Raw genomic sequence first — 14,681 nt, 5'->3', positions numbered from 1 at the left:
ATATCAAATTCACACTACAATTTTGAAATATACTCATTTTGAATACACTGTGTAATGTTTAACAAGCTTTGTTTCACCTTTCATTCCCTTCTGAAAGCTGTGTTTCATGACTCAAAATGAAAAGTTTAGAAATGTGTACAAGCATAGTGCTTATCCTATTTAAAAAAATTATTTCTATATTTAAGCTGTTGAATTTTCAATTGTCCCATTTAACTAGCTCCCCTTGATGGCCGTATAACTCGTACAAAGTCAAGGAATGCTGTAATATTCAGTAGCCTTATCTAAAAACACTCAAACAGAAATGTATTTTAGTAACGTTTTAGGTATTGTGAAATATTACATTTTTAAAGCAAACTTTATCAGTAGTATTTTTAAAGCACACGTACAATTTTATATTTAACATAAAAATGTACCTACATAACATGCCCCAGGTGGTCTAAATTTGGTGCAGAGAACTACTTCCACAAGAAACAATCCCACAAGCTTTAAAGCTTACCCCACCACAGCATACTTCTGTCCATCTACAAGCAAGTAATCAGCTGGCTTCCTCTCTTCTGTACCTAACATTAAAAGAAGAATAAACATGAAATGTATCCATGGCTTTACAGATTTGTATGTTAAATGGACAGATTCACTATATATGATACTTTGGCTCAGCCGAATGTAATACACAGTCTTCAGCAAAACATGACAAAATTCCCATTAAGGCCCCAAACATGTAGATTTCTTACATTTATGGATCACAAGCAAAACAAACTAAGGGATGAATGTTATAAAACTTGCAAACCTGTTGCCCTTTTCTCAGGTAAACTTATTCTCCCATCAGCTATTGAGTTAACAAGATCCTGAAATTCAGCCGGAACCTCTGCTTGTTTCCACCGTTCATTATCCAACAGAAGACTGAAAAAACAAGTCTAGTTTAGCAAGTTCTCCGGTATTTAGTAGGAGCTGTTCATAATACATCAGTATTACCTATGGAGGCTATAAATCGAAACAGCTTATTTTACAAATGTAAAAAAGTAGAAGATATTTCACAAACCAATAAGGTATAGGTTTTGGTTTTTAATGGGTTTCTTCAGTAACTGCAGAACATATTTCCAACTGAGTTTGAATTAAAGCTTTAGACACAAGAACTGACAGTAAATCTATACCACTGAGAAATACATTATTCATAAATAAAACTGCAACTCCTTCAAAAGTTACAGAATGAAAATGCATTATTAAAATGTATTCCTGAAGCTTAAAGTGCAGGAACTGTTTATTAAATTATTTTTATTACACAACACACCCATAATACATTTTAACATGGCTGGGACTGCACTTTATAACTAATATAACAGTAAGTACAATTAGACTTGCAGGCACCTAAGCTTGGTCTTTCTCTCCTCGTGAAACCTGTTGACGAATCTGTTGGCCTGGCTCTGTAGCGCCCCCCGCAGTGACATGCTTCTCCTGCCACAGAGCTCCTCTGTTTCTTGAGCAAAGAGCTCCACAGAGCGGGACAAGGCGACAAACTCAGAGGAATTCAGCTTCTCCAGGAAGCCATCCTTTAAAACAGAATATTTCAAACGCTCCGTAAGAAAACCAATTATATTGGCTCAATAAATCTACACTCTGTTTTGACAAGACATTGACAGACTTTATTGAAACTTTAGAATAAATGTATTTCTTAGCTTCTTTTAAGTGGCAGCTCTTGGATGCTACATTGCTTTACATTTTAGTTATCTCTGCAGGGAGACCTTTATATTACAAAAGTTTCTTCACAGAAATGGGCTAAAAGTATTATTGACCTGGTGCTGTGTCCAAATCTAGTCTTCCCTGGCACGAAATCTAAGGCATCATAGCAGCTTGAAAGGATCTCTGGGTCATTAAACATTTAAAATATCGTAAAGCATGCTGCTATTGTCAATTCCTGTACAACAAACGTATAAAACAGCCCAGCTCCTTCAGAATTCTTTTCTTCAGTTTAAAGAGTATTCAATTGGTGTAAATCGCTACAGCCAGGGTGTATCCCACACATTGTCAGTATAAAGTATCTTGTTATAATTACAAAAAACATTACTCATTTGGATACTTTTCTTTGAACTCTAGTGCCTCTCTGTAAATCCCTAACAGTTTCTGGCTGTTGAGTTAGCATGTTCCTCTTGGATCTTGCTTTAAAAAAAACATCCCACTCCTCTGTACAGTCACCTGTACAATCAACCTGACATGATTTATTTGTTTTTAAGGTGCTTAACAAGTATCCGTTTTATATAAACACCCCAGGCTCCAGGGATGAATCATTTGGGGTAAAATACAATGTTCAGTTATAAAAACACTAGGTTAGCAAAGCACAGGTTATATATATGTTAAAAAAAACAACATTTTATTAAAGGTCAATAAAATTGTATTCCAGTGATATGTTCTATATAAAAAAGGAAAATGTAAACAACATTGCAGAAAGGTCATTTAAGATTAACTGGTCTCTTCATCCTGAAGAAAAGGGATGAAACGGCAGATGACCAGCTAGTTTCGGTAATGCTTTTCATTATAATATAACATTCAAGAGTTAGATGACATACTGCAACTGCTGCTAAAAAATTATTTTAACCAATATACACTTAACTAACCAAATCGGTCTTCCCAGCAACACTCAAAATACATGCCAAATTAAGTTTTGTGTAATAGTGTGGTTAGATTTCATCACCAACGTATTTTGATATTTTACAACTGAATCGTTGTGTAATAAAGAATAAACTTTTATTGACCACTGAAAGCAGAAACTGTTATACTTTTTGACCTTTCATATACAGTAGTTTCAATGGATTTAGATAATTATAAACATTCATGATTTCCCACCACAAAAATCAAAACAAGAAAGAAAACAGTTTGGTTCTTATTTAAACCCCTATCTTGCTCAACAGTAAAGGTATCATGAAGTTAGAGCTTGTTCAAATGTACCTTTGCTCTGGCCATGAGGAACTTGACACAGCGATCATGACACACATCAGAAGCGTTGTACAGCAACTCCTGAATGTTATTTGCAACTCTACCTAGTTCAAGGTCTGTCAGCTTCATGTCTTCGTTAATCCTAAAAATAAATCGAAATACATGCAGAAAGCAAGTTTCAATATACAGTGTGGAGTAACATAATTCAGTGAGCACTGCTGCAAGTATATAAAAAAAAACAAAAAAAAAACAACCGACTAGACAAGATATTTTTTGTACGGTAGAGATTATAAATCAGTAAACAGAATAAATCAATAATTGAACAGGGACAATATTTTATATATATTATATATATTTATTATATATATATATTATATATATATTTATATATATTTTCAAGGTTATAGTTGTCACAGTTTACAGTGAATAGTTTAAGTATAAGACCTTAAACTAATTATCTAGCATAATTGTCTAGCATTTGGACAAAACCGGTCAGCCATTTTGGTGCACTCCATGTGTACTCACTACTACTGAAATTTAGTACAAGCATTATTGCACTGCTCAACTGCTGAATGTACTAGATAATGGCTGTATTTTATAAAGTAATTTTAGATTTGCCCGATTGTATGTCAATTGTGCAGTTGTATGTATTTACATTTTTAGTTTGTCATCTTACATCTTTGTAGACAAGACAATCAGTTAGCCTTAAGAAGCTATTTCGTGGCTGAATAAATTCATTAAAACTGTGGTACCATATTTTCATATTCAAGCATTACTAGTCTGGAAATGTTTTACTGTCAGTAAGAAAACACAGGGCTAACTGACTGTCTTAAATGTGGCTTTTAATGAGCGAGGGCAGTGACCTGATACTTACGTTATCTCCACTCCCCCAGGAGTTACCGAAGAGGATGTCTGCTCCCTACTGGATGACGACTCTGTGGTGCACTCTTGTTCCGATGTAGAATCACTACCACATGGTTCACTGCTTAGATATGAAGTCCTTGGGTTCCTAGGCTCAGCTCCAACAGAAGGCTGTTCTCCCTCACTGAAAGCATCACTAATAAACATGCCTTCGTGTGTTAAATAACCTACTTCAGTTACCGTATTAAAGCTTTTTCCTGGGTTTCGGTCTGCTAAAGCGCCGTCTAGGACCTTGGTCTTCTGATTCCTGTCCAAAACCAGCAGGACAACACTTCTAATGACACTTAACGTTGCCTAGCACAAATTAAAAAAAAAAAAAAAGAAAAATGGGGTATATATTTTAATTGAAGTTGATTACTAAGTAAAGAAAACTAAATCAAGTAGACAAAGGTTATGGTTATTCCCTATTCATTAATATGTTTTACCTTGGATTATATTATACAATGTTTAAAATTATGAATTTATATATTAGTAAAATCTTACCTTAACTCTTTTTAGAAAAAAGATAAAGTTTACAAATATGCACTTCAGAAGTTCAAACCACTGGTGGAAATTCATCAATCTCATCTGATCTGCAAGCCTTTAAAATGCAAAGCAAAAAGGATACATAATAAGCATGTGGTTTGAATAAGGAATGAGTAATCCTTCTTAAATCCCCTGAACGATAAAATCAACCAAGAAACAAAATGTATATTGGCACCCATACACAAAATCTAAAGCTAACTGGACCTAGAGCACATTTAAAGACCAGCATCTGCTCACAACATTTAGTCATTCATGCAAAAGAAAGCCATTTGACTTTAAAGTGGAGATGTCAGCTAAGAGCACAACTTACAAAAATGCCAGGAGAAAGAACTGATCATACATTAACTTATTTCCACATGCTCACTATAAAAGTAGTGCTGCTTGTCCTACTATGAATCTAAACGTTAGTATGTAAATACAGCTCTCAAATTGGCTTCACGAAGCCTAATGTCAAAAGTCTAGATGTTAAAAGCCTGGCTACTTCTGGATATCCCCTTATGGCTGAAAACCTAAACTGCTTGTTCAGTAATTGTATGTGTTACACACATATATTTATTCATATTAACGAATGACGTTAACAATCACATTATTTATATAATATGTTACAGTTTTACGTTGATACAAAATTTAAAGGAATTAAGAAAAAACATTGAAGAAATTTCAAAAATACTTACTTCACAACAATTTCTGTGTCTATTTCTTCTATTTCTGAGATGGTGCTAATAACACACTGTTAAAGTTTGAAATAGAAATAAAATAGAATGACTTAGAATATATTTTCCTTCAAGTAAACTACAGTTTTGTTTGGCACCAATGCAGGTTCAATTTGAATATAAAGCCTTAAAGTTATGAAATAAAGTCTGATATTAAACTCTTATAGACTACTAATTGAATCACTCCTGGGCAAGAAGTGGAACACAGTGTTTTTATTTTTTCCTATGTATGAGTATAATGCAATTAACTTTATAATAATAATCATGATCATCATTTTGTTTTGTAACTGTGTAGGGTACACTTTGCTGCCGTTGTCTTGCCAAGACTCCCTTTAAAAAAAATGACGTAAAAAGACTGCAAGCTTTCCTTTCAACTGCTTATAGTATGACAACAGTTCTAGTTACTACCCTCCCATCCTGTAGCCAACTATGGCCGCACTCCTAACCGCAGAGGATAATACCCCTCTTTTGGTGTAACATGCATCACGGCCAGACTATTAAGAATATGCTGTTGTAATGAACATATATCTCAAATGGATGTATTTTATATTCTTTTCACAGACAGGCTTAAATAAGTTTTAGCTCATGAACCCCTGGAATACAAAGAGTACTGGTGTATAATATCAATGTTTATCTGAACAATTAAACCTATTTTGACAGTGAATTATGAAAGAAAGAAATTTACCCTAACCTGTTTAACAATGTTCTTTGCAGCAGACATAATTTCTTCACTGTAGATCTCCAAAAAGTCAAGTTTCCGCTGCTTTAGCAACCCAAATACCAAGGACACTAACCGTTCCTTTAAAAGAAAAGAAAGATATATATATATTTTTTAATTTGGAATCGCCAATTGTGTTTTTTTTTTTTTTTTAACCCCATTTTCTCCCCAATTTAAAATGCGCAAATTTTAAGCCTGGCTCACCGTTGCAACCCCCACGCTGACTCAGGAAAGACGAAGACGAACACACGTGTCCTCCGAAACGTGTCAGCCGTCAGCTTCTTTTCACTCTGCAGGCCCGCCATGCAGCCACCTCAGAGCTACAGCGTCAGAGGACCACGCAGCTCTGGGTCGCTTGCAGGCAGGCCCACAGGCGCCCGGCCAGTCTACAGGGGTCGCTGGTGCACGGTGAGCCAAGGACACTCTGGCCGACCTAAGCCCTCCCCACCCCGGGCGGCGCACGGCCAATTGTGCGCCGCCCCCTGGGAACTCCCATCCACGGTCGGCAGTGGAATAGCCTGGAACTGAACCGGCGACCTCCAGGCACTCTATGCGGACTGCCTTTACTAATCTAACTGCCTTAAAATCTAACATTACAAATCAATTAAATACAATTGCTTCTGTATGATATTTTTGTAGTTATGTTAACTTTTAAATATTACTTAAGATAATTCTTCCTAATTACTCCAACAGTATCTGTTGCAGTTCATTATTTAAAAGGCAAATATACACAACATCTACATTCATCAGACTTAGTATACAAAGCATGGTGCAATACCACAATTGTACAAAGACAGTACTACAGGATCATACATTATGGTATCATCCTTCTTTGATCTTATATGAACAAAAATAAAGAACATAAGGGAACAATCATCAAGGTTTTCAAAATTTGGCATATTGCAACACCAAAAGACCCACAAGTATTTCTGCTTCCGAGAGGCTGCCAGTGACTTCTGATTTCAGGTAAAAGAGTGCTTCATTTTATAAACCTGATTTTCTGGTAATTTTACTGAATTTTTAAAAAATGTTGTGCAAACACCCCTGTTAAATACTTATATAGCAACAGTAACTAGGACCACCAATGTTAAAATAAATCATTGAAATACTTCCCTCTCCTCCAAATGTCTTTTACGATCAATCTAAAATGTTCATAATTATTTGCAAGCGGACAAACGCATAATTTTTCAGTTTGAAATATCTTAGGATTGTTGCAGTTAAGGTAATTAGAATATAAGCTTTACATTACAGAATTATTATATTCACTGGCTTGCAGATATGTACTACAAGAAGTAAGCTGTAGTATGAAACTAGAACTCCAATTCCATAGTACACAAAAATGTAGTATCTGATCTGTAATAGGTCTGTGTAGGTCACCCTGTATACTTAGGAAACATCCCCATCATACCTCCTCCAAAACCTGATTTTCATCTTCAAGAGGTCTGTCGAGGTCACTCCTGGCATAGGTGCTAAAATCAGCTATCATCATTTTATCTATTAGCTTCTCCAGCTCACAGAGTTGCGATCCCAGGTGCCTGTAAAGATGGAAATATATTTAAACAAAACATAAATACAAATAAATTGCTCCACTGTTATTCTTAGTAAAAACACAGGTGTGGCAGTTTCTAAATGTGGTCTGTATTTGGGTAAAATGAGTGAGATGGCATTTGATATTAAATAATTAACAAATAAAAATACATACTGTACATTGATGTACAATTTTACCTTTTCACAGCATACTGCTTTATTGATTAGTGAAAAGTTGTAATTACAAAGTAAAAAAATTAAATGACAAATGTGCAACTGAAGTGATTATTTTTACTCCTTTTTTTCTTTTTTTAGGTACATTACTATAGTCTATTCCTGATTGGGATTGCAATCAATCATGTCTTCCTGTGGTGTAGCAAATTCAAATTCAAAAGTGACTTGCAAACAAGCACTTTCTGGTCAACAAAGATGGCGTTACATTATTATTTTATTTTTTTTTAAGTTTCATACATTTCATCTTAAAAAATGTTAGTTCACTCACGACAATGTCTACAAGTGCATAGTGTGACAGTACTGTGTGAAAGAGTGACTCTACTGCCACCTTCTGGACTTAACCTGTATGTAATATTAAAATAAATCAAAAGTTTTGGAAAATAAAATAAGTGCCTTCAACAACCTAAAAAAAGCACACAAGATCAGACTATTCCCAAATTCTTTAGTTTCAGTAATAACATTTCTCACATTGTTATTTAATTTCCTTTAACGACAAAAGATTAAATAAGATTTGCCTACTTTACAGTCTAGTATTTTAGGTATGAACAATACACAAAATTCATCAAGGCCAAATTTCTTGGGAAACAAAAAAGTGTGAAATCACCTACAATGCTGAACATATCCATATACGAATATTTAAACAATGATCTCACGATTTCTGCACCCCATCCACCACCCCACTTGTCAAGAATGGCTTTGCCTAATATCAGACACATTACATGTGTCACTCACCTGAAACTGTGTATTCCTTGAAGTTCCTGTTGAAGCACCTCTTGTGTTGTTGCTATCAGATCCAGTGCCCCAACAAACTCCGAAGTAGACAACAATAACTGTACAGTGGGCTGGGTTTGGTGCACTGTTGCCATCAGTTTCATTTTATTGTAGAGTTTGATAGAGTTGTTTCTAGTCAATGCTTGTCTCAAGATATTCAGAGATCCTTTGCACATGACTTTGTCTATCTGAGCAATTCTGTCCCGGAGCACTTTCACAGCCTGGAAGGTGTTCCTGAGGTAGTCCTGCAGCTCATGCTGGGAGGTCATGGCATGAAAGAAGGCTTCAGAGCGTAAGGAGATCTGGTGTACAATATTTACTTCCACAACATCTAGATAATGGCTCAGCTAAAAAAAGAAACAGGCTCTTGTTACATATGCTTTCCTTGTAAGATGCTGCATTTTTTAACCTCTGCAGAATATTTTTGACATCATCATCTATGGGTTATTGGCCAACACTGGAGATTACAAAATAAAAGTTTATAAAGCTGCCTCTTGATTTTTTTTTTTTTTTAAATAAAGGATTAGGATTAGCACTGAAGTACAGGTTACAAATGTTTTCAGATCAGATGAAGCATACAAATCAGCTGGACAGAAATACCCTCTTTTTTTTTTTTTTTACATACCTACATCAAGATTAGTGATACAGTACCACTTCTTCAGATGGTAAAGTACAGTCATACCTCACCAGTGACCAGTCTCTTTCTAAACTGGACTGTATTCAAAGACCTCTGCAACAGGTGCAACAGAGGGATATCTATGGGGATCCTTTTTAACCAGGTCAAGTGAACCAACAGGGATTACTTAACCACTTGTGCTGATTCATTGTTTTGTGTTGGAAAGCACTTGAAACATGTTTTAAAAGTATACAATTATTTGATTATCCCTCTACGCAAGACAAATGAAGTCAAAGGTCATTATAACAGGCGTAATTACTATGCTGAGAAACTTTGTCACCATGTGGCACGTGAGTTACAAAGCTCTTATTTTTAATGTACATGACACCCACCTTGACACAATTTCCTCAATCACACGTAGTTTGTGTATCAAATGGAGAAAATACCTCCCAAGAGTTTGGTCAACTTGAGCTGCAATAACTTGTATAGAAATTGTAACAATTTGTTTGTAAGAACGGCAGTGACAGAACTCTGTCGGCTACTATGCCATTTACTTATTCGACAGAAATGTCAGACTTTACTCACCTTTTCTTGAAGTAACCGTGAGGAGGCTACATCACGGCTACCTTTACTACCAGCACCACTGAAATGAGACCATGGTAAAACTGCATTAAAAGTCAAGGGGTCATCCAGGGCAAAATCAGGCTTCATGAAAATCTGTAGTAATGTTTAATAAAAAAAAAATATATATATATAATTAATACATAGTACTTGTAATCTTTAACATATCATATATGGTAGTAAAGATGTCCAAAGATTAGATTAAAATCATACCTTCGGTACTTGCTCCAGATCTGTCCTGGATTTATCTGTGAAAAATTAATGATATTTAAAAAACAGATAACTAATATATTCTGGAACACTTCCAATAGATAGTAAACTATGGTTATGTAAATCAAAGAATTTACGAATTATAAATAACATATCATTTACTCAAAGGATTAACTTATAAGTTACCACTGGTAAGATGGCCAGATGCAATCTTACCATAATGCAGGCGGTTATACTGGGGTCCAAACTAAAAAAAAAGCCTGCGAAGAACTAAAAGTTTTACTATGCTTTATTTAACCCTAATAAAAACAAGTTTCACGGTATCTCCTTAAATTGCAGTTAAGTTTAACTTAAATGCATTACGAATCATTATATTATTATTATTATTTATTTCTTAGCCGACGCCCTTATCCAGGGCGACTTACAATTGTTGCAAGATATCACATTATTTTTTACATACAATTACCCATTTATACAGTTGGGTTTTTACTGGAACAATCTAGGTAAAGTACCTTGCTCAAGGGTACAGCAGCAGTGTTCCCCACCGGGGATTGAACGCACGACCCTCCGGTCAAGAGTCCAGAGCCCTAACCACTACTCCACACTGCTGCCCATTATATAACACTTATATAAATGACAACAGAAATAATTTTAAAAAAGCACATCATACCATGATTATTTGAAAGAATAGGGATTGTATCAATGTCATCCTTTGCTGGACAAACACTCTTGAACTTTTCATGGATCTTTTCTCTCTTGGAAAGATAAATAAATCATTGTAACAAAAACATAATGACTTTTCATATACAGTACACCCTCGCTAGAATGCCCTTCACAATAACGAAACTGGCCCCTGAATCCCAACTAAAATACAAATAAAATACAACAAAATCGATAATCTAAGCCCCACACTGTCAACACCCCATGCTGCTCACAGCCGGTCTGTAATTGGCACAGGATGCCACCTCTGCAGGGAAGTCAACTGTTTTTCAGTGTCATAAAGGTGTGCGCTGTGTAACGATGCCTCCGAAACGAAAATCTATTTATTTTGCAACAAAGCTGGAAATTATTGATCGATTGAAAAAAGAAGCAACGCAGGCAGATCTGTCGTGAATATGGGTTGTCAAAAAGCCGGGGAAAAAAGCACTCTGTTTTGGCTCGTGCAGCTACCATGCAACAGAAGGGGCAAAGCAAAATCGATACATTTTTAGAAAAAAAGAAAGAAAGAACTGAGACTTCAGGAATTGATGAACTCTGACTAACTTTTCATGTCAGATTGATTTAGAATAAAAGCTCTTTCAGTTTGGAATTTTTGCTTGTTGGATTGAACCAAAATGGAAACTTTAAGATTTGATGCAGTTTGAAACTTTTCATGTCAGATTGATTTTGAATTACTTAGCCTACAAAACCCCTGATCACATAATATTGTAACACTAGGTTTCTGTAACATCTTTTAGTGGTGTCTTGCGCCCTCTGCCAGATATTGACTAAATTACATATAATAAACCCAGTCACAAAATATCAACAGTGTTTGTAAAACGGCGGAAATCGCTCACTGAGAAAGAAGTATTAGTAAAAATACTGAATTCAGACTCCGATTTCAATTCAAATACGTACAATTCTTCCACTGAATAGGATGTCAGCGAGTGTGTCAGTGAAGACATAACCAAAGAATATTTACCATCAACATCAAGTGACAGCGAAGAGGCGATACCAAGCTCTGTGCGTTGCTCCATGCTTCAAGGAGCATCATACACTGAAGCATTAGACACTCTCACTCCCTCCGCCCCGACAACCTGTTTACCCGGATATGATTTATTCATGTCTCTCTCTCTCTCTCTCTCCCCTTTTTTTTTTTTTTGTTAGGACGTGTTGTGGTTGTTCCACCACGTTGTTCATTGTTTACTGCTTACATGTTATTTTTTAGTTAAAATCTTTCCCTATGACTAAATTAAAAAATATATTTATTTGTTTTATTTATTTACGGTAAAAATGATTTGTCTGTATTTTGTCAGTATTCATTACATACATACTTACATATAGCTTTCAGCTTGTTTGTGCGCTGTACTCTTAATAATCAAGGACCGGCAGTGCATTAAAGGATTAAAAGGGTTAATTATACTACTCAGAGTAAACAAAACTGTATTCGGGGAATGATGTATTCCACAACAAGCTCAGGCCCAGCCCTTGGCTATATGGTCATCGTCTGAAGTGGCCCAATGTGGAATTGGGGACCACTGGTATACTGTATTACAATTATTATATGCATAGGAAAAGATGTAGCAGCCAGAACCTACCTGAGTGGTTACTTGAAGGTAGGGTGCAAAGTGTTCCTTGGTGATATGCGGGAGGTAGAAGGAGGGCATGACTTCGGTTTCTACAAAGTCCAGACCCCATGACTTTGTGAAGAAGTCAGATTCCCTTTTAGCCAGTCTAGGATCATTTAATGCTGCAGGAAGATTCACTTTTGAGTTATAAACAGTCCACTTGTGCTGATCTGCTACTACAGATGGGCCATCACACAGGCTGTGAGAATCCCCTGTAAGAAAAGATTGTAAAGTCAATATCAGAACGGTATTTTTTTTAAAAATTTGTATCTGTAAGTAAGGCTATCCTGTTTAAAAAAAAAAAAAAAGGGAAATATATGTTTGCTATATTCTTTTATTTACTACATAATGACACAAAGTAAAGGGAGTGTGCTGTGGGATTGAGCAACATCCCCCTTTAGTGCAAGAATACATATAATTTTAAATGTCCTAAAATAGTGTGTTCAAATTACTGTTAATGGACACAGTACATGGTGATTAGTTAGCTACAGTAGATTGCACGGTTTTTGTTGAAAAACTATTTTGGCCCGTTATGGAATCCATTTTAAAACGTGATAAACTACTACCAAATTTCATAAAGGGCTCAGTAGCTGACAGCATGACACCAGGGAGTATAATTGTATGCACTGCTTAATATCTCCGTTGTTGAGATAACATTAGACAGGGACAAATATCACCCATTGATGGTTGGCAACTTTCAAATTGTTTCTAAGGCTGAAGAGGTCAAATGATTTTTTGTAATCCAACAATATTTTATAATTCACAGATTTCAGTAATCTCATACCATTTAAATGGTCTTATGGCATAACATCAGTTAAGAACAAGACGGGCATCTATTTATACATTTACAATTAAATTAATTTGAACAAAATCACTTTGATTGATTTGCAATGACACTGTGTTGGGCAACAAATCAAAGTTCAGCTCTCACTCCTTCAATTTAGATTAAGGGCATTTTTCTGATCGTATCTCAGTGTACATCCCTGTGATCCCTACTTCCCATTGGAAAAAAAGTCCCCAGTGTTGCACGCGCTAGTGCCCTGTAGTATGTGCACATTTATACAGCTTGTCCTGTTATAATGCTTCACTAAGAAAATCAATTAAAAAAATGGTTCATTTTATTTTCACCATCAATAATGTGGTAAAGACATCTGTACTTGCAAGAGGATACTCTGAAATTCAGAATTTCTTGAACCTGACTGATAAAAAGTGATAGTTTGTTAAATAAAAAGATACAAGTAAATGGCTATGGAGAACATTCTTTCAGATTAAAATTAGCCTACACATCGTTTCATTAGAAACTGACAATATAATGTTCTTGTTCACACCTAACTTTGAAGTACGGTACATTTTACCTGTAGGTTCCTTTGGACAGACATCGGGAAGTGACCGGACATGCTTATACTGTTTTGCAGATGAGTCCACCTTTTTCTTGAAGATACCATCACTGCTGCTGGGGCGAGGCACTGGAGGGGAACTGTGGCTCGAAGCCATTGCATAAGGCCACCTCAAAGGAGGCTAGCTGCAAAAAAAGCAAACAGTTAGAAAAGAGTATTAAAATCTACATGATGTCCCTGTTTTAGAAGCAAACGAATACATGACGTCCCTAAACATCAATTACTACTGTTTCTGCACTCATAAATGTTTGGCATGGCAGCATATTTAACAAAATGAGTGTGGTCTCCGAGCAAGCCTAAGCAAAGTGGAATTCCTGTAATGAAGCCAGTATAAAGCCCCTGAATTTGTCTTAATAAACTTTAATAAAGAGAGGAGAAATTATCGGTGTGTAGTACTGTGTACCTAGGTACATTGGTCATTTTTATGCTGGCCTCGTTTAAGAAATCCCACCTTACTTGCTCAGAGACTGACGGTATTATGCTGGTGACTTTATATGACAAATATCCATGACAGCATGTCATTCAAGACAGGCATCCAAACATGGCACTGCACAGTAGATAAACTGCTGCATCTTGGTACCTTTGCTGTGGGTCACATGATATCATTGCAGTCAGACCACTGGCTTGAGTTTGAACTAAAACACATTAATTAATTACAGTAGGTACCAGGAAACAGCAGCCACTTTTTATCCACAGCAGTGTTGTTAAGATCTCTGTATTTCAGTTTGAACTCTGGTGCATGCTCACTATTACAGTAAATGGAACATGGCTGATTATGTGGCTGGGTTAAAAACTCACGCTCGCGAATTAAATCTGATGAGGACTAGTTGATGCCTGTGTCTCAGCAGTCTTCTGGGCGAGTACTTAAAACAAATGTACACATATACTCTCACATTCAGTCTTGTGGTACAAAAAAGCAGGAAAGTCAATTTTCTAACGGGGTGTAGCAGTGGTGAATAAGCATTCCTAATGTTTACAAAACAGTCACTCTGAGCTGAAACCTCCCTTCATCTCCCCTGCAATGCCAACCACTTTAGATGACGTTTGTGCACGGGATGCGAAGGTTATTACTGAAACACATTACATCTTTGAAGTCTGTGTAAAGTCATTTTACAAAAATGTGGAGATTTATACCGGGATGTGACCCCCCCCCCCCCACCACCACAAAAGAAA

At 36.0% G+C, this 14,681-nt stretch overlaps 1 protein-coding gene across 4 annotated transcripts in view; it reads right to left on the bottom strand.

Moving 5' to 3' along the window:
* Positions 1–14,681, bottom strand: part of LOC117402789 (vacuolar protein sorting-associated protein 54-like) — a 35,220-nt gene that overhangs the window by 10,666 nt on the left and 9,873 nt on the right. For 3 of the 4 annotated variants that reach the window (XM_059024434.1, XM_059024433.1, XM_059024435.1), the window contains exons 2-16: positions 13,467–13,633; positions 12,082–12,323; positions 10,455–10,539; positions 9,788–9,822; positions 9,539–9,670; positions 8,299–8,684; positions 7,214–7,340; positions 5,779–5,886; positions 5,049–5,104; positions 4,333–4,429; positions 3,803–4,143; positions 2,941–3,070; positions 1,366–1,547; positions 788–900; positions 497–560 (exon numbers count right to left, since the gene is read on the bottom strand). In XM_059024434.1, the coding sequence (XP_058880417.1) occupies positions 497–560; positions 788–900; positions 1,366–1,547; positions 2,941–3,070; positions 3,803–4,143; positions 4,333–4,429; positions 5,049–5,104; positions 5,779–5,886; positions 7,214–7,340; positions 8,299–8,684; positions 9,539–9,670; positions 9,788–9,822; positions 10,455–10,539; positions 12,082–12,323; positions 13,467–13,605 (2,237 nt within the window). In that variant the 5' untranslated portion in view covers positions 13,606–13,633. Of the gene's footprint in view, positions 1–496; positions 561–787; positions 901–1,365; positions 1,548–2,940; positions 3,071–3,802; positions 4,144–4,332; positions 4,430–5,048; positions 5,105–5,778; positions 5,887–7,213; positions 7,341–8,298; positions 8,685–9,538; positions 9,671–9,787; positions 9,823–10,454; positions 10,540–12,081; positions 12,324–13,466; positions 13,634–14,681 lie in introns of those variants that run through there. The other variant, XM_059024436.1, reaches the window with a different exon arrangement.

This window comes from Acipenser ruthenus, chromosome 5, assembly GCF_902713425.1.
Source record: "Acipenser ruthenus chromosome 5, fAciRut3.2 maternal haplotype, whole genome shotgun sequence".
Taxonomy (NCBI): Eukaryota; Metazoa; Chordata; class Actinopteri; order Acipenseriformes; family Acipenseridae; genus Acipenser; species Acipenser ruthenus.
The sequence above is the reverse complement of the archived record's forward strand: the minus strand, read 5'-3'. Positions and strand labels throughout refer to the sequence as shown.